Raw genomic sequence first — 19,300 nt, 5'->3', positions numbered from 1 at the left:
TCATTTGGTGGAGGGGAGATTATGGTGTGGGGTTGCTTTTCAGGGGTTGGGCTTGGCCCCTTAGTTCCAGTAAAGGGAACTCTTAAGGCGTCAGCATACCAAGACATTTTGGAAAATTTCATACTCCCAAATTTGTGGGAACAGTTTGGGGATGGCCCCTTCCTGTTCCAACATGACTGCACACCAGTGCACAAAGCAAGGCCCATAAAGACATGGATAAATGAGTTTGGGGTGGAGGAACTTGACTGTCCTGCACAAAGTCCTGACCTTAACCTGATAGAACACCTTTGGGATGAATTAGAGCGGAGCTTGCAGTCTCCGCTCTAATTCATCCTAAAGGTGTTCTATCGGGCCTTCTTGTCTAACATCAGTGCCTGACCTCACAAATGCTCTTCTGGAAGAATGGTCAAACATTCCCATAGACACACTCCTAAACCTTGTGGACAGCCTTCCCAGAAGAGTTGAAGCTGTTATAGCTGCAAAGGATGGACCAACTCAATATTGAACCCTACGGACTAAGACTGGGATACCATTAAAGTTCATGTGTCTGTAAAGACAGGTGTCCCAATACCTTTGACAATAAAGTGTACATACTTACATTGTTCCAACTTGGACCAACGTAAGTAAGCAATACAAATAATTCCAGGAGTTCAGCTTTAGCAAGTTACATCCATACATTAGGGTGCCCATTTCACCTTGTACTGTTCTCACACTGATTGGCGTTTGGCCACATATTTGTCTCAGCATTGGGATGAGAAATAGTGTGACTGACAACACATTTCTGTTTGTCTTTCAGAGCCAAAAAGTTAACGTTGAAAGCTTACAAGCAATATTGGTTTGTCTTTAAAGATACCTCAATATCGTATTTTAAAAATAAAGAGGCTGGCCATGGAGAACCGATTGAAAAGTTAAATCTCAGAGGTAAGAAGCTAAGTAGAATGACTGTAGTTAGTGACATTGTAAGACTGTCCATATACAGCTCAATTAAGGTATAGTTCTGCCACTGATTCCTTGTATACTATAGTGCAAAGGTCAGGCTTTATAGACCATACATCACATAATGTGTTCCTGTAAGATGGAAGACTAAAAGCAATGATACAAACAACCACAATACCAATAACAATAAGCATAATGCTCAGATCTGATCCAAGATTGGCTTCAACAAAGAGCCTATTCAATTTCTATTTAGAGACTATATCATCCTCTGTATCATTAGCAAGTTACTTGTACTAATCAGTTTAGTGGCACACACTAACCAGGTAGTTTAAACCCATTACTCAGTAGATGGGGGAGCCGTCTGGTCAACCTTGGAGGCATCAATGGAGGAACTATAGTGGAGTCAGGTAGCTCAGTTTATCATATTGATCTTTACAAATGGCGACCCATCACTCAGGCTTTAAAATTTCAGCCACTTGTCTGACCCAATCGTTTTCTAGTGGGAATCTTTGATTATTTCCAGAATAAAGGAACCAAATGCTTGGCTTCAATTATGAGGGTGTTATTCCTATAATGCTTGGTAGGAATTATGGGGGCATGAAATAGAAAAGGCAATGGAGCCTCTAGAGTAGGGTTTCTCAACCAGGGTTCCATGGAGCACTAGGGTTCCTGCCAAAGTTGCAAGAGGTTCCTTGAGCAATGAGCAATTTCTGCCCCTCTGATAAGTTCTCATTGACAACATTTATCTTTTTAGTTATCTGTAAGGGGGTAATTCTTCTCAATGACCACAAGTGTAAGAAGCATTCTTAGCATTGATTATCAGACTGATGTATTATGAGTTGTAGATATAGTAATTTTTAGCAGGGGTTCCCTGAGCTGGGAAAGTTATTTTAAGGGTTCCTCTGTGTTGAAAAGGTTAGGAAAAGCTGCTCTAGAGCAGTGGTCTTCCAAACTGTGGCCCGAGGGCTGGATGCAGCCCTTTGCTTGCTTTTATCCGGCCCTTGGCCCAGCAGTGGGGCATATTTGTGCACTTAGTGTTGAGTTATTCACTTTAAGGTCATCACAGAGGACAAGGGGGCACTCTTTACATCTAGAGGGAAAAAAGATTCATCTCCAAATACAGAAAGGTTTCTTCACATTAAAACTGTGAAAATGTGGAACAGACTCCCTCCAGAGGTGGTTCTGGCCAGATCAGTAGATTGCTTTAAAAAAAGGCCTGGATTATTTCCTAAATGTAGATAATATAACTGGATACTGAAATTTATAGGTAAAGTTGATCGGGGGAAATCCGATTGCCTCTTGGGGGACCAGGAAGGAATTTTTTCCCCTTCTATAGCCATATGGATCATGCTTTGTTGGGGTTTTTCACCTTCCTCCGGATCAACTGTGGGTAAAGGATTGTGTATATGGAATTGTATTTATTAATTTTTTTGGTTGAACTAGATGGACTTTGTCACTTATGCCGCATACACACGGTCGGAATTTTCGTCTACAAAAGTCCAACAGCCTGTCCGACAGACTTTCGACAGACTTTTGGCAGACTTTTGGCGGACTTGCGGTGGACTTTCTTACGACCGGACTTGCCTACATACGATCACACAAAAGTCCGACGGATTCATACGTGATGACGTACACCGGACTAAAATAAGGAAGTTGATAGCCAGTAGCCAATAGCTGCCCTAGCGTGGGTTTTTGTCCGTCGGACTAGCATACAGACGAGCGGATTTCTGGGACCGGCGTAGTTACGATGTAAAGATTTGAAGCATGTTTCAAATCTAAAGTCCGTCAGATTTGCGGCTGGAAAAGTCCGCTGAAAGTCCGGGGAAGCTCACACACGATCGGATTGTCAGCCGTATTTTGTCCGTCGGCCTTTTGTAGACGAAAAGTCTGACCGTGTGTACATGGCATTAGACATTAGATGCGTCTCTTTTCAACCTGACTAACTATGTAACTATATATATTTCCCCCCACTGGCACCAATGAAGGGGCACTATTCCTCCCAACGCTACCAACAATGGGGCTCAATGACACCAGTGAGGGGCACAATTCCATCAACAATGGGGAACAATTCCTCCCACTGACACCAAGGATGAGGCACAATTACTCCCACTGAAACAAACAATGGAGCATTATTTTTTCCTTACTGACGTCGGGACCTTTCCTACTCCTAGTGGCCACGATCTGGCCCCCCCTAAAATCACTAGGACAGTAAACTGGCCCTTTGATTAGAAACTTTGGAGACCCCTGCTCTAGAGGATTTGTTGTCCTGCCAGAAAGGTTGCATTCTAGGGCAGCCCCATCAAACATTAAGAGGGTGGCCTTTTACCAACATCCTCTCCAGTATAGTGGGGAGCTAGAAAGGTATTGGCCATCCGAGCTAAAAAAAGAAGACCTGTCCTGAGAATATTGATAATTCCTTTTGAAAATATTATGGGCTGCCATTGGGTTTACCTTCTGAGAATTGCCTGGCTGTTATGCTGACCTAATGAATGTAATTATCTGTGAGCCACTGGTCTGGAACATGTATGCACATCAGAAAGGTTGGAGAAAATTTAGAATTCATTATCTGCCTACTTGTTCCAGGTCAGTAACTCAACAATAACAATTGGGACCGGCTCCCACCAACACGCTCGATTATGTCGGGGAAAAAGTCTCGCTTGTTGCACCTGGAAGCTCTGCCCTTGGTTTTTCACTTAATAGTTGTATTCAAAATTGAATGATAAATATACATATGATAGGCTTTACCTTGGAAAATGTGAAGCATACCAGTTATATACACAAGAACATAAAATGATGAGACCTCAGTATAAACACTTTGTCCTTTTCACACACCTCCCACAAGGACACAACATTCCTTAAATAATCTCCCAAAGTGATGACTAAGCAGTCCTCCACCGTCCATGATGAGTCTACACCAATCAGCGGAAAGCTCCATCACATGGATTCTGACACATTACACAAATATCTCTGCCATCCCTTTTAGGTCATTTCGGGAGGACATGATATAACTTGACCTCAGATTGAAATGTGACCTAGTACCCAAGACACTGTTTTGACCAATATTACCAGTTTACTAAAATCCATATATTTTCAAGCTGAACGTCAGGTATGATCGTTATGCATACTTAACGTTGGTCCAGCTTGGCACACTGTAAATTTGTATATCTCATACCTAAGGGGTCACTGGGGAAACTGATAATCTCTGTAGTAGTCGATGCTACTACATTGATAGCCACTATCATTTCTAGGTCCTGCTGGGGTTCTTTTTGAGTGGTCTCCATTCTGCACACTGATCATAGGGGCTGCTCACTGGGCATGGCCGCCATTCACAGAACACAATAAGTGTGTTACTGGTCAGATCACCCAGTGGACACAGAGGCAAAAAAAAAGCATAAAAAAGAAAACTAATGCAGCCATCACATTGAATTATTGGTAAGCTGCATTATATTACACTTTTGGTTTTGGATTTAATACCGCTTTAAACATTTTGCACCATTGTGTCAGAGATATTATAACTTCGGCTCAGCAATGGCATGCAATGCCAAGCTGCTACTAACAAAGCAAACAGAATATTGGCATGCATTAAAAAGGGGATTAATTCCAGAGATAAAATGATAATTCTCCCGCTCTACAAGACTCTGGTCCGGCCGCACCTAGAGTATGCTGTCCAGTTCTGGGCACCAGTCCTCAGGAAGGATGTACTGGAAATGGTGTGCACGCAGGGCAAAGCAGCGTATATCCACCTCCAAATGGTCTAGTGTAGGAGGAGAAATTCAGGGTGCAAAAAAACAAGAGATGATGAGGGATCCCCAGAATCCCTCACCCCAAATGAAGGTTATCCATGAGGCATAGAGGACATGCATGACCTAGAACAGGGTACACCAAACTGTGGCCCATGTGCAACATGTGACTCGCAATGAGATTTTATCTGGTCTTCAGCTAGGGTCTGGGGCATATCCTCAGACTTAGTGCACAAAATGAGGTTTTAGATCAGCTGGTCTCCACTTCCCCCCCAGCAGTCTCCAGTACAAGTTAGATGTGGACACTAATTTAGGAGGGGACTCTAATAGAGATGCTGGTGTAAAAGAGAACTCTTATGGGGTCACTGATGTAAGGGGAGACTCTGATGTAAAAGGGGGCTCTGATGGGGAACTTTATGTAAAGGGGGACTGTGATGGAGACATTGGTGTAAGGGGAGACTCTGGGGGGACCATAATCTTTAATTAATTTTTTTAAATTGTATTAATTTATTTAGAAAACTGATTTCTTTTCTGGCCCGTGAATATTTGTAAAACATACGATGTGGCCACCATACTGAAATATTTGGAGACCCCTGACCTAAAATAACTCAAACCTGGAATACTTCAAATAACTCAAACTAATGTAGCACCCTGGAGTTTAGGCAGGGTTGCTCCTTACAAATTTACTCGCCAGGAATAGTTATCCTGTTTGATTGTTAAGCCGCGTACACACGACCGGTTTTGCCGTCGGAATAAACTCCGAAGGTTTCTCCGACGGAACTCCGACGGAATTCCATTCAAGCGGTCTTGCCTACAAACGGTCAAACTAAAGTTCGACAGCCCAGAACGAGGTGGCGTAAAACACGTACGACGGGACTAGAAAGAGGACGTTCAATAGCCAGTAACCAATAGCTTCCGTCTCGTACTTGCTTCAGAGCATGCGCTGTTTTTGGTCCGTCGGAACAGCATACAGACGAGCGGTTTTCCCGATAGGAATTGGTTCCGTCGGAAATATTTAGAACATGTTCCATTTCTAGGTCCGTCAGAATTTTTGGGAAAAAAGTCCGATGAGGCTTACACACGATCGGAATAGACGATGAAAAGACTTCGTCTGATTTTTCTATCGGACATTCCGCTCGTGTGTACGCGGCATTAGAGATCTATTGATTTCCCCCTAAGTTTGGCCTTGTTGCACTTTTCTCTTCTACCACTAGGTGGCCTGGTACTTGGTTGTACTACATAGGAGAAGGGCAACCCAAGGTCAGGTTATGGGTATATGGGGTATCTCAGCCAATGGGCGGGGGTTTTCTTGAATCCCTTGGCCTGATGGGAGAGCCTATATATTCGGGTGGGGTCAGGTGATCTATGTTCTGTGCCACCTGGACGGCTGTCTGGGTGGACATGTGTCGTATTGCCCCGGGCTGCTAGGCCCGAGATTAGGCCTATCCCGGGGGCATCTGGCTGCTAGGCTGCCTGAGGGCCTATCCAGAAGCAAGAGAGAGAGCAGTGCAGGGTTGGGACTGTGGCTTGCAGTACAAACAGAAGTGACGGTTCTGCCGGCTGGAGAACCTGTCGTGGTCAGAGGTGGAAGAGAAAGCTGTCGCCACTAACAGACCGTCCGCCTTATTACCAGGGATCACAGTGAGTAATTGAAGCAAGTACAAGAGCAGTATTCTCACTGAACGGGCACGGAACTTCAGGCGGTGATCAAGTCAGGGACCCAACCAGCAGAGGTGATGCTTGCAGAGCAGCCTTGTGTGTCAAGCCAGGGGCAAAGTAGGACAGTGGGGTGAAGAAGGAGTGATGCTTGAGGAAGATACCACCGTGAAGATTGGAGGAGCTCGAGGGATTCAGTGGCAGTGAATCAGAGGGTCTAGTGTGAGACCGGGATCTCAGTGCACTGAAGAACTACCAGGAGAAGTTGTAGTGAATGTGAAGGAACTGTTACGCTTTGTTTTAGGAACTGTTAAAGACTGTTGTCATAGGAAACAGCATTCCTGTAGGTGCAGATATGGCGTTTTGCTGGAGGCCTTTCCCTGCACGGCTGTCTTCCTATTGAAGTCTTGGAGTCTGCTAATTGAATTTGCAACTGCTTAAGGGTGTCCTTGCCCTAACCCTCCTTCCCCCTTAAAAGTTTGTAAGAGAAATAAACATCTCTTTTACATTCAAGAAGTGTCTGGCGCCCAATACCTTTATCCACCTTGCACCCACTATGCCTCATAACCCACCATATACAGAAGGATATCAGCTATCTCTGGCCCTGGAGGTTCTCATCAGACTGAAGGAGGCCAGAGACCTTGCTACACTACACAATAATTTCAAACCAGGAATGCGGTGATGTAAAACAAAAACCATTTATCAAGGTAGATTGCATGAATGCCCTTCGGGGGATTCTTTGTCGGGACCTTAAGTTTGGAGTAGGAGGTAGGAGTTATTCTAGGTCATGCATGTCCATTATGCCCCACAGGTAACCTTCACTTGAGGTGAGGGATTCCGAGGATCCTCCTACACCAGACCATTCGGAGGTAGATATACGCTGCTTTGACCAGCTTGCACACTGTTCTAGAAATATCTCAATAGTTAGATTTTGTAAGTAATAAACAATCAAGTTATAATATCTCTGATAGGGGTGTGATATGTTGAAGTACTCAAGTGCAATTCTTTGTATATAATGGATGAATGTAAACCTTCAATATATGTATTGTTGAAATTCAATACCTCTGAATTACTCCTGATGAAGTTAATGTGAAGTTCAACAAAATGCATTGAGATCTGAGGCTCAGGAGTCAGGGTATCTCGTAGTCTTTGTAGACTCATTGTCAGGGATACCGAATGCAGGTTCCCAGTAGCAAGGATGACCGGATCTGTGTAGCTGCACTCAAGGAACTGAAACCAGACTATAATTTAAATAAGATGTAATAATAGTGTAACAAAACCCATCCAAACACCAACAAACAGAATACAGACCAAACATGAAGCTATAAGTAAACCATAAGTAAGTAAACCATAATCAAGTGACAAAATACCTAACTAGCAAACTAACTGACAGAAAACAAACTAACTATAATATAATATATGCAAATAAAAGGGGAGCACGGATCAACGTGGTAAAACCAAAGATGCAAGGATCAGTTAGGGAGGGTGAACCAGAACTGGGATAAGGAACAAGGGGAGCACATATGGGTACAGGGCAGGATCGGGCAGGATTTGGGTTAAGGATTAGTCAGCAAGCATGTATCTGGCTAGCAGGCAAAACACTGAGTCAAGAGGGACTTAAAGTGGGGTTCCACCCAAAAAAACAAAAATACCTCAAAAATTCTAAAAAAAAAACAAAAAAACATTTGGATTTTTTTTTTTACTTACCTCTAAATGCCTGTTGCTAGGTGGTCCCTCGTAGTCTGCCTCTTCCTTTGCCTGGGCTGGTGACATCACTTCCCCCTCAGCACAGGAAGGGCTCCGCTCTGCTTCCTCTCTCCTGTCAATCATCTGGGACCCATTACAGGTCCCAGGTGATTGAGCGGCCAATCACGGCACGCGGCGCTGCTCGCGCATGCGCAGTGGGTGCCAGGCTGTGAAGCCACAGCCTGGCGCCCACAGTTGAAATGCCGGCGCCGACAAGCGGAGGGGGGGGGACGAGCGGGGCTTCGATCCCCCGCATCGCTGGACCCAGGGACAGGTAAGTGTCCAATTAAAAGTCAGCAGCTGCAGTATTTGTAGCTGCTGACTTTTATTTATTTTTTTTTTAAGGACCCCCTGGGTGGAACTTCTCTTTAATACCCTCCGAGCAGCTAGCATCAGGTAAAAACAAATTGCTGGGATCTGCTGGCTGCTAGGAGACGCCCACTGGTCAACACCGGAACTACAACCTTCTGGTCCGGGAACCGCAGTGCCACCAGCAGGTGATCCAGTTCCTGACACGTATGAACAGTCTACTGCAGTGGTCATCAACCCTGTCCTCAGGGCCCACTTACAGGCCAGGTTTTATATATTACCATGGGGAGATGCAGACTAGAATACTGCAATCACTGAGCAGCAAATGATATCACCTGAGATGTATTTCAGTTATCTTGTAAACCTGACCTGTTAGTGGGCCCTGAGGACAGGGTTGATGACCACTGGTCTACTGGATGCCTTATCATGTAACAACTGACAAGATGTGAGCCTAGGGGGTATGACTATTTATTTATTTATTACAGGTACTTATATAGCAATGACAATTTATGCAGTGCTTTACATATACAGTATATTGTAAATTTACATTAGGCCCTGCCCTCAAGGAACTTACATTCTAGGGTCCCTATCTCACATTCATACATAAACATATGAGGACAAATTTAGACAGGAGCCAATCAACCTACCAGTATGTCTTTGGAGTGTGGGAGGCAACTGGAGTACCCGGAAGAAACCCATGCAGGCATAGTATGGGATCTTTTATATGAATTGCCCATGACTTTTTTGATAATTATTACTTTTTAATTTTAACAATAACATTTTACTTTGTTGTTTTAAAAAATTATGTTTTGGCTACGTGAGTGATACCATTGAAAAGTCGCTGTTCTATGTAGTGTTTCAAGCTGGACCAATGTAAGTAGGCAATAAATATCTTACCTGACGTCCTTCTAATTAATTTTAGTAAGGTGGTAAAATTGGTTAAAACGCTGCCTTGTGCATGTCAGCAGGTCACATATCTGAGGTCAAGTCATCATGTCCTCCCGAAATGACCTAAAAGGGATGGCAGAGATGTTTGTGGAATGTGTCAGAACCCATGTGATGGAGCTTTCCGCTGATTGGTGTAGACTCATCATGGACGGTGGAGGACTGCTTAGTCATCACTTTGGGGGATTATTTAGGGAATGTTGTGTCCTTGTGGGAGGTGTGTGAAAAGGACAAAGTGTTTATACTGAGGACTCATCATTTTATGCTCTTCTGTATATAACTGGCATGCTTCACATTTTCCAGGGTAAAGCCTATCATATATAGAAGCATTTAACAATCTATTTAGAATACAACTTTTAAGGCAAGGCTTCCAGGTGCAACAAGCAAGACTTTTTACCAACATAATGCAGCACGTTGGTGGGAGCCGATCCTAATGGCTATTGTTATAGTTACTGACCTAGAACAATTATGCGGAAAAGAAATTCAGAATTTTCTCAAACCTTTCTGATCTACTTTGAAGCCTACGTCACCAGTGCCTTCAAAAGGAAATCTTGTGTATACGTTACGAGATCTTGCAAAATTTCACAGGAGCTTCTGGCAAGGGCATTTTTCTCTCTTTAGCAGAGCTCATACTGTGCATGGACAAGGTCTGGCACAGATGTCATCAGTGGGCCGCCACAGGGAACAAAGAAGAACGAGCTGACTGCCAATGGACTTATTTTCAAAGATGGCGGTGCAAAAGTAGGACACGGGCAGAACAAATCTAGATGAAAAAAGAGGGAATATAAAAAAATAGGGGGGATTACTAGATGTAAGTGAACTTGTTTCCCTAAATACTTTAAAATACCATTGGGGTTTTTTAACCCCTTCACACCTAAGGGTAAAACAAATGTTAATGCTTAAGCACAATTTTGCAATTTTCACATGTGTTAGTAAAACTGTACATATCATATACTATCATATACTGTACATATCATCATAACTCCTTTGTGTATCCAGGAGGATTATACCTTGTTTTTTTTCAGAACAAATTGGGCTTTCATTTGGTGGTAAATGGTAATGGATATCTCCTGATTTTTTTTTAATAACATAGGAAAACTGGCCCAAAATAGTAAAAAAAAATAAAACATTTTTTTTTCAAATTTAGCTATATATTTCTTGTTACTACCATAACCTACCACCAAAGAACAACCCAAAATAAATTCTCCTGCTTCGGACGATCGCAGCGATACTGCATATGTGTATGTAAGTTGTTGTATGTACCCGTAGTACAGCCCAGAAAGAATAATGCGCATGTTGCTTTTTTTTTTTGTTTTGTTTTATCCTACCTAAAACACACCGACACTGATACTAATTTAAAAAAGGATTTTAAAAAAAATCCTGCCCAAAATATTCTGACAATGACCTTTGTCATTGACCTTGCCCTTTGACCCTTACTTGACGAAAAAATTTACCCTGGCACTGACAAACCTTGATCTAACTAATTTTTATTTATTTATTTTTTTTTTTTACACACAGTCTCCATTCACAGAGAGAGAAACACAGGGGCGGGCTTCACAGTGACTGACCCGGGAGTTCTAGGTACCGATCATTGGTACGGGACTCCCGCTGAGACCCCATTATCTGAGCTGGGAGCGCGCTGTGCGGTGCACTCCCAGCACAAAGACAGATACGCATATATGCAACCCCACAGAAAAAGCCCAGTCCAGTGAGGCCACATTTATGTATACTGTAAGTGCGAAGGGATTAAAGAGGGATTGGCAGGAAAGTTCCCTTTAAAGAAGAACTCAAACTCAAAACTGGTGCTCAAAATTTTTGGGGGGCGCAAACAAACTGAAAAATTCTGAAAAAAAACATCAATTGCAGCCTCACTGTGCCCATCAAATGCAGCCACTGTACCATCAATTGCGGCCACTATGTCCATCAAATGCAGCCACTGTACCATCAATTGCGGCCACTGTGACCCATCAAATGCAGCCACTGTACCATCAATTGCAGCCACTATGCCCATCAAATGTAGCCATTGTGCCATCAAATGCAGCCACTGTGCCCATCAAATGCAGCCACTGTGCCCCATCAAATGCAGCCACTGTGCCCCATCAAATGCAGCCACTGTGCCCCATCAAATGCAGCCACTGTGCCCATCAAATGCAGCCACTGTGCCCATCAAATGCAGCCACTGTACCCATCAAATGCAGCCACTGTGCCCCATCAAATGCAGCCACTGTGCCCCATAAAATGCATCCACTGTGTCCCATTAAATGCAGCCACTGTACCCATCAAATGCAGCCACTGTGCCCCATCAAATGCAGCCACTGTGCCCTATCAAATGCAGCCACTGTACCATCAATTGCGGCCACTGTGCCCATCAAATGCAGCGACTGTACCATCAATTGCAGCCTCACTGTGCCCATCAAATGCAGTCACTCTACCATCGATTGCAGCCAATGTGCCCATCAAATGCAGCCACTGTACCATCAGTTGCAGCCACTGTGCCCATCAAATGTAGCCATTGTGCCATCAAATGCAGCCACTATGCCCATCAAATGCAGCCACTGTGCCCCATCAAATGCAGCCACTGTGCCCCATCAAATGCAGCCATTGTACCCATCAAATGCAGCCACTGTGCCCCATCAAATGCAGCCACTGTGCCCATCAAATGCAGCCACTGTAACCCCCGTCCGCTCGCTAACTGCCCGGCACTTACCCCATCTTGGTGGGGGGTCAGGCAGCGGGTGACGGCGGCGAGCTGTGGGATAGTGGGATGAGCAGCGGGTCAGGCGGCGGCTCCTGTGTCCTCCATTTGTCTCTTCTTCCTTCCTACTAGGCATCCAGTCGAAGCGCCTGTGCCTTCAGCCAATCAGGTGACGGGTATTAGACCCGCGCCTCCTGATTGGCTGAGAGGCGTTCAGTGTTAGAAAAGCGAATATTAATTTGCTTTTCTAACACACCTGGGTGAGTTCCGAGTGCAATGCTCTGCGCTCTGAGTCAACCCTATTTTGAAGCCTATTAGAGTCTATGGCTCTAAACAAGTGCTTCAAAAAAACACCCCCGCCGCTGTAATTCATGCGCCCGGCATCCGAAAAGGGGTCAGGCGCCTGAATAGGGGGTGGCTACAGCAGACATGGATAGATTCATGCCATGCAATGTATAAATCTATCCATCCTACATAAGGGGGGGGTGGCGTGACCAAGGGGGCGGCACCCGAGCGCCCCTAATGGACTGTCACTGTCAACCACCAGACAAATCTCTTCACCAGGATGCACATATCTTACAGATAACGAGACCTTTCTATAATGAATATATGACATTTTATACAGTACATGTTCAATATTTGGGTAATAAGACATCTATGGAAGCTGTGCTAAAAATTCATCATTCTTTCAATAGATACATTTTAGTTTATTTGTTTTTTAGGTTGTGAAGTTGTTCCAGACGTCAATGTATCGCAGAGAAGGTTCGGCATAAAGTTGCTCATACCATTTGCTGAAGGAATGAATGAAATATATTTAAGATGTGACAATGTAAGTATAAAAGTTCTCCTTTATCTTCCCACTTAGGGCCAATTCACACCAGTGCGGTGACCAGCATTTTTCTGCACAGTAAAACGCCAGTCACCTCTAGAACACACAGAAAATTGTGTGAACAATGGAATCAATGGCACCCCCACACGTCTGCTAAAGAGCATTTCCTTTCTCTGCGTGTTGGGAATGCATGCAATTTCACCCGTGTTCCTGACATGCAGTAATGTGAACTTAGCCTTAAATATATGCTGTATTGTCAAAAGTTTGCTACCAAATGACCATCACATCTATGCCAGCTTGGTGGACATCCCATTCCAAACCCATGGGCATTCTTTGGAATTGGCCCCCCCCCCCCCGTTTGCAACAGTAACAGTCTGCAGTTTTCCAGGGAGGCTTTCTACAAGAATCTGGAGTGTGCCTTTGGGGAATTTGTGTTCATTCAGCCAAAAGAACATTTATGAGGTCAGGCGCTGATGTTGGATAAGAAGACCTGGCTCACAATTGGTGTTCAAATTCATCCCAAAGGTGATATCAGCAGGGTTGAGGTCGGGGCTCTGTGCAGGACACTCAAGTTCATCCAGACCAAACTGGTCACACCATGTCTTTATGGAGGTGGCTTTGTACACAGGGGCATAGTCATGGTGGAACAGAAAAGGGCCTTCACCAAATTGTTGTTGCAAGGTTGGAAGGTTGTCTAAAAAGTCTTTGTATGCTGTTGCATTAATAATACCTTTCCAAAGAAACATTGAAACTCAATCATTAGGAGGGGTCCACATGGCCATATGGGCAGGTGTGGTAGTCGGGTTTCCACAAAATTTTGGATATATAGGGGTTGGGTTACCTATGGTAAAAGAGACTTTTATTTAAAATCATACTTACCTAGGTGGACGCAACATGGCTTCAATGTTGCATCTGTCCCCCGCCAGCTCTAAGACTGAGAACCAAGCGATCAAAGACCACAGATTGCTCAGTTCTCAGAGCTCCGTGAGCAGAGAGCTGGTGACTGTCAGTCACAGCTGTCTGCTATGCCCCCACCATTCTCACTGCAGTGCTGGGCTGTGGAGCAAATTATCTTAGCAAATTAGATGAAGCTCTGCTAACTTCCATCATCCAATCATGTGCCAACTAAACTGCATTTTCTTTTATTTTCCTTGCATGTGATTGGATATTCTTTGCAAAGTGAATTTTAACCGCATTCACTAAGTTAAGGGAAAATTCCTTTGCAAAGTCAGCAGCCGATTTGCCTTTAGTAAATGAACCCCTTAGTATAATATAGTGCAGTGGTGAAACACGACAAGGAAGGTGCTTTGGGGTGAAGACATTATTGTATGCAGTTTTCATCTTTTGATGAATTAAATATAGAAAGAAGAGCTTATGAGTGCGGCTTATTTTTACTGTTGAGTGGAGGCGGGCTATGGTCGCCATCACCTGGGTCATCCGTGTGGATTGAAAGGAGCATGTCTGGAGCAGAGCCTTGGGTTTGGCAATACCATCCTTGAAAATTGTTTTACAAAACTAGTAATTATGGTTTGAAAATTCTCTGTCCAAAAAATTATTTTTAAGTCAATGTTTTAACTGTGTTGATTGGTTAAAGCCTCACTCTGGGATAATTTTAAAACCCCTGCCTGCCCCCTCCCCCTCTTACTAATTGTTGGATGAAAAAAATCCTTATCTAAATGTCCTTTTTTACTTACCTTAAGCTGCAGTCCGATGATGCCTCAGCCCTAAGTCTTCTCGTCTTCCATTTACCTCCTGCTTGGGTCCTTCTTTGGGCTCCTGCATGACGAGGACACTTCCTATTGGTTGTCCCATGGCAGGGTCCTCTCAGGATCCAGTAGAGGACTTCATAATTATAGGGGGGGGGGGGTAAGGGACCAGCAGTTGTGAGGCACAAGTCACACCACTGGATTCGCTGTCCCCCGTACTTGGAAGCGAGGGAATTGGAGGGGGACTGAGTATATCTGGCTTCAAGGTAAGGGTAAAAATTGCCTAGTAGAATTGGTTTGAGGGGGGTGGGAGGTAGGGATGGCAAAAACGCAAAATTGTATCAAATACTTATGTAATTTGCCTTTCCTGGCACCAATCTATAGCAGTATACTACCACATGTATGCTTTCATGTTGGCGCCAGGAAAATAGAAAATTGTATCAAATACTTACCGTAATTTTCCTTTCCTGGCACCAATCTGTAGCAGCATACCCTCACATGTATACTGCCATGTTGGCACCAGGAAATCGGAAAATTGTATTAAGTACATACCATCATTTTCCTTTCCTGGCACCAATTCATAGCAGCATACTACCACATGTATGCTTCCATGTTGGTGTCAGGAAAATGGAAAATTCTATCAAATTCTTACCATAATTTTTCTTTCCTGGCACCAATCCATAGTAGCATACTACCACATGTATGCTTCCATGTTGGTGCCAGGAAAATGGAAAATTATATCAAATACTTACTGTAATTTTCCTTTAAATGCACCAATCCATAGCAGTATACTACCACATGTATGCTGCCATTTTGGCACCAGGAAAATGGAAAATTGTATCAAATACTTACCATAATTTTCCTTTCCTGGCACCAATCTATAACAGCATACCCCCACATGTATGCTGCCATGTTGGCACCAGGAAATCGGAAAATTGTATTAAATATTTGCAGTAATTTTTCTTTCCTGGCACCAATTCATAGCAGCATGCTACCACATGTATGCTTCGTTGATGGTGCCAGGAAAATGGAAAATTGTATCAAATACTTACCGTAATTTTCCTTTCCTGGCAATAATCCATAGCAGCATACTACCACATGTATGCTTAGTTGATGGTGCCAGGAAAATTGTATCAAATACTTACCGTAATTTTACTTTTCCCGGCGCCAATTTATTGCAGCATACACAGTATGTAGTTGTATGCTGCCATGTTGGCGCTAAGAGATCATTTTAACTTTAACAAATCATAACCAACCATTCCCGGTTTCCTCCAGGAAAGCCAATATGCCAAGTGGATGGCAGCGTGCATACTTGCTGCAAAAGGGAAGACGATGGCGGACAGCACCTACCGATCGGAAGTCCAGAACATTCTCTCATTTCTGAAGATGAAAGACATAAACACGACAGCAGTTATACCTTCTGACTTTGTAAATGTGGACATTAAACCGGAGTGTTATGTGTCACCAAAATATGTAAAGAAGTACAAAACCAAGCAGGTATGTGATGACCCTTTTCTAGCTGCATTCATTACTAACCCCTTCGTTTAGGAAGCCCCTCCACTGACAGCGGTCCCAGTACAGTGATGTCACATTTACAGTCACATACAGTGATGTCATCATGTAAGCTACCAGGACATCTTCTGTCTTACATAATGTTCAATGCCACTGAACGTGGAACAAAACTTGACTAATGTAATTGTGAGCAATTTTCTTTTTTATTATTGCAGAAGAATTGCTTACCTGCCTGCTTGCAGTCTTCCATTGAATGCACAATAAGCTGCGCATGCTCAGCTCAGTGTGCATTCTTGGCTTGACGTGCAATTTCGTTTCGGTCCAAATGTTAATTTAGTATTTATCTGAATCTCCGAATGAAACCGTAATGAATTTAGTTGAAATTCCTATAATTTTGTTTTGTATGTATATAAAACCTGCCAGCAGGGAGTAGCCAGGGAGAAGATGACAGTGGCTGGCGAAGGATTAAACGCTGCTTTGCAGGAATGAGGAAGTAAGTATTTCTGTGAGTTAAGTTATGCTTTAGCAATCTCCCTAACGGCCATTAGGCACCAGGAAATTGGAAAATTGTATCAAATACTTACCGTAATTTTCCTTTCCTGGCACCAATCTATAGCAGCATACCCCCAACATGTATGCTGCCATCTTGGCACCAGGAAACTGGAAAATTGTATTAAATACTTGCCATAATTTTTCTTTCCTGGCACCAATTCATAGCAGCCTGCTACCACATGTATGCTTCCATGTTGGCGCCAGGAAAATAGAAAATTGTATCAAAAACTTACCATAATTTTCCTTTCCTGGCACCAATCTATTGCAGCATACCACCACATGTATGCTGCCATATTGGCACCAGGAATTCGGAAAATTGTATCAAATACTTGCCATAATTTTTCTTTCCTGGCACCAATTCATAGCAGCATGCTACCACATGTATGCTTCCATGTTTTTTTGTATATATATATATATATATATATATATATATATATATATATATATATATATATAAAACCTGCCACCAGGGAGTAGCTAGGGAGAAGATGACAGTGGCTGGTAAGGGTTAAATGCTGCATTGCAGGAATGAGGAGGTAAGTATTTCTGTGAGTTTAGTTACGCTTTAGCAATCTCCCTAACGGCCATTAGGCACCAGGAAAATTGAAAATTTTATCAAATTCTTACCATAACTTTTCTTTCCTGGCACCAATCCAAAGCAGCATACTACCACATGTATGTTGCCATTTTGGCACCAGGAAAATAAAAATTTGTATCAAATACTTACCGTAATTTACCTTTAAATGCACCAATCCATAGCAGCATACTACCACATGTATGCTGCCATGTTGGCACCAGAAAATCGGAAAATTGTTTAAAATACTTACCGTAATTTTCCTTTCCTGGCACCAATCTATAGCAGCATACCCCCACATGTATGTTGCCATTTTGGCACCAGGAAAATGGAAAATTATATCAAATACTTACCGTAATTTTACTTTTCCCTGCGCCAACTTATTGCAGCATATACAGTATGTGCTTGTATGCTGCCATGTTGGCGCTAAGAGATTGTTTTAGCCTTAACAAACCATAACCATAACCAACCAAACATTCCCAATACAAAAATGTAAAAATCTAATTTCTTCATCAATTTAGGCCAATATGTATTCTGCTACATGTTTTTGTTAAAAAAATAAAAATAAATACGTGTATATTGATTGGTTTGCACAAAAGTTACAGCGTCTACAAACTATGGTATATATATATATATATATATATATATATATATATATATATATATATATATATATATATATATATATATATATATATATATATATATATATATATATATTTTTTTTTTTTAATTATTTATAGTAATGGCGGAGATCAGCGACTTATAGCGGGACTGCGATATTGCGGCGGACAAATTGGACACCTAACTGACACTTTTGACACTTTTCAGTGACACCAATACAGTGATCACTGCTAAAAAAATATGCGCTATCACTGTACTAATGACACTGGCAGGGAAGGGGTTAACATCAGGGGCAATCAAAGGGTTAAATATGTTCCTGGGTGTGCTTACTAACTGTGGGGGGAGGTGCATTGACTGGGGGGAATGTAAAGGTCCATCGTGTTCTTGTTTAGCAGGAACACAGGATCAGCACATTCCCCTCTAATGGGGCATACACACGGTCGGACTTTTCGTCTACAAAAGTCCGACAGCCTGTCCGACAGACTTCCGGCGGACTTTCGGCGGACTTGCGGCGGACTTGTGGCAGACTTTCTAACGAACGGACTTGCCTACACATGACCACACAAAAGTCCGACGGATTCCTACGTGATGACGTACACCGGACTAAAATAAGGAAGTTCATAGCCAGTAGCCAATAGCTGCCCTAGCGTGGGTTTTTGTCCGTCGGACTAGCACACAGACGAGCGGATTTCGGGGTCCGTCGTAGTTACGACGTAAAGATTTGAAGCATGTTTCAAATCTAAAGTCCGTCGGATTTGAGGCTGAAAAAGTCAGCTGAAAGTCCGGGGAAGCCCACACATGATCGGATTACCAGCCAGCTTTAGTCCGTCGGCGTCCGTTGGACTTTTGTAGACGAAAAGTCTGACCGTGTGTATGCCCCATAAGAGAACGCCGATCTGCCTTTCTCACCAAAGTATATCTGTGTAACACCTATGGGCGTAGCATAAGGGGTCTCAGGGGTCGCAATCGCAACCCCACGCCTAGCTCCAGGGGGCCCGTGCAGCCTCCCTGTCATATTATCATATTATCATATCCTCCACAAAGTCCAGCTCTGATCTGCTCTAGGGTCCCACAGCCACGCTCCAGTACTGGGCTTCTACAAGATCTGCAGGCTCCTGATTTTGTGTCACATGGCTTTGCCCCCCCAGATCTAAGTTGCGCCCCCCCCCCTTCAAAGCCCCCTGACCACCCCATCCACCCTGCATGCTATGCCCGGCTGCTGAGCTCCTTTCCCATTACAGCACTCTATACTGTTCCTCCTCCGCAGGGCTTAAAACATATTCCTTTACAACACAGCCAGTTAGCCACGATCTGCACAGGGTGTATCTGCCTACTGCAACTACACTGCCGTTCCGACCAGAGAATTTCACAGGTCAGAACAGCAACATGAAAACCAGATACACCCTGTGAAGATCGTGGCTGACAGACTGTGTGTAAAGGAATGTGATTTCAGCCCTGAGTAGTTTGGGGGGGGAG

General features: G+C 43.4%; 1 protein-coding gene across 1 annotated transcript in view; it reads left to right on the top strand.

Moving 5' to 3' along the window:
* Positions 1-19,300, top strand: part of FERMT1 (FERM domain containing kindlin 1) — a 99,350-nt gene that overhangs the window by 65,277 nt on the left and 14,773 nt on the right. The window contains exons 10-12 of the mRNA XM_073628620.1: positions 797-921; positions 12,750-12,856; positions 15,838-16,059. Of these exons, the coding sequence (XP_073484721.1) occupies positions 797-921; positions 12,750-12,856; positions 15,838-16,059 (454 nt within the window). The remainder of the gene's footprint in view (positions 1-796; positions 922-12,749; positions 12,857-15,837; positions 16,060-19,300) is intronic.

Source organism: Aquarana catesbeiana, linkage group LG04, assembly GCF_042186555.1.
Source record: "Aquarana catesbeiana isolate 2022-GZ linkage group LG04, ASM4218655v1, whole genome shotgun sequence".
NCBI classification, from domain to species: Eukaryota; Metazoa; Chordata; class Amphibia; order Anura; family Ranidae; genus Aquarana; species Aquarana catesbeiana.
The sequence above is the reverse complement of the archived record's forward strand: the minus strand, read 5'-3'. Positions and strand labels throughout refer to the sequence as shown.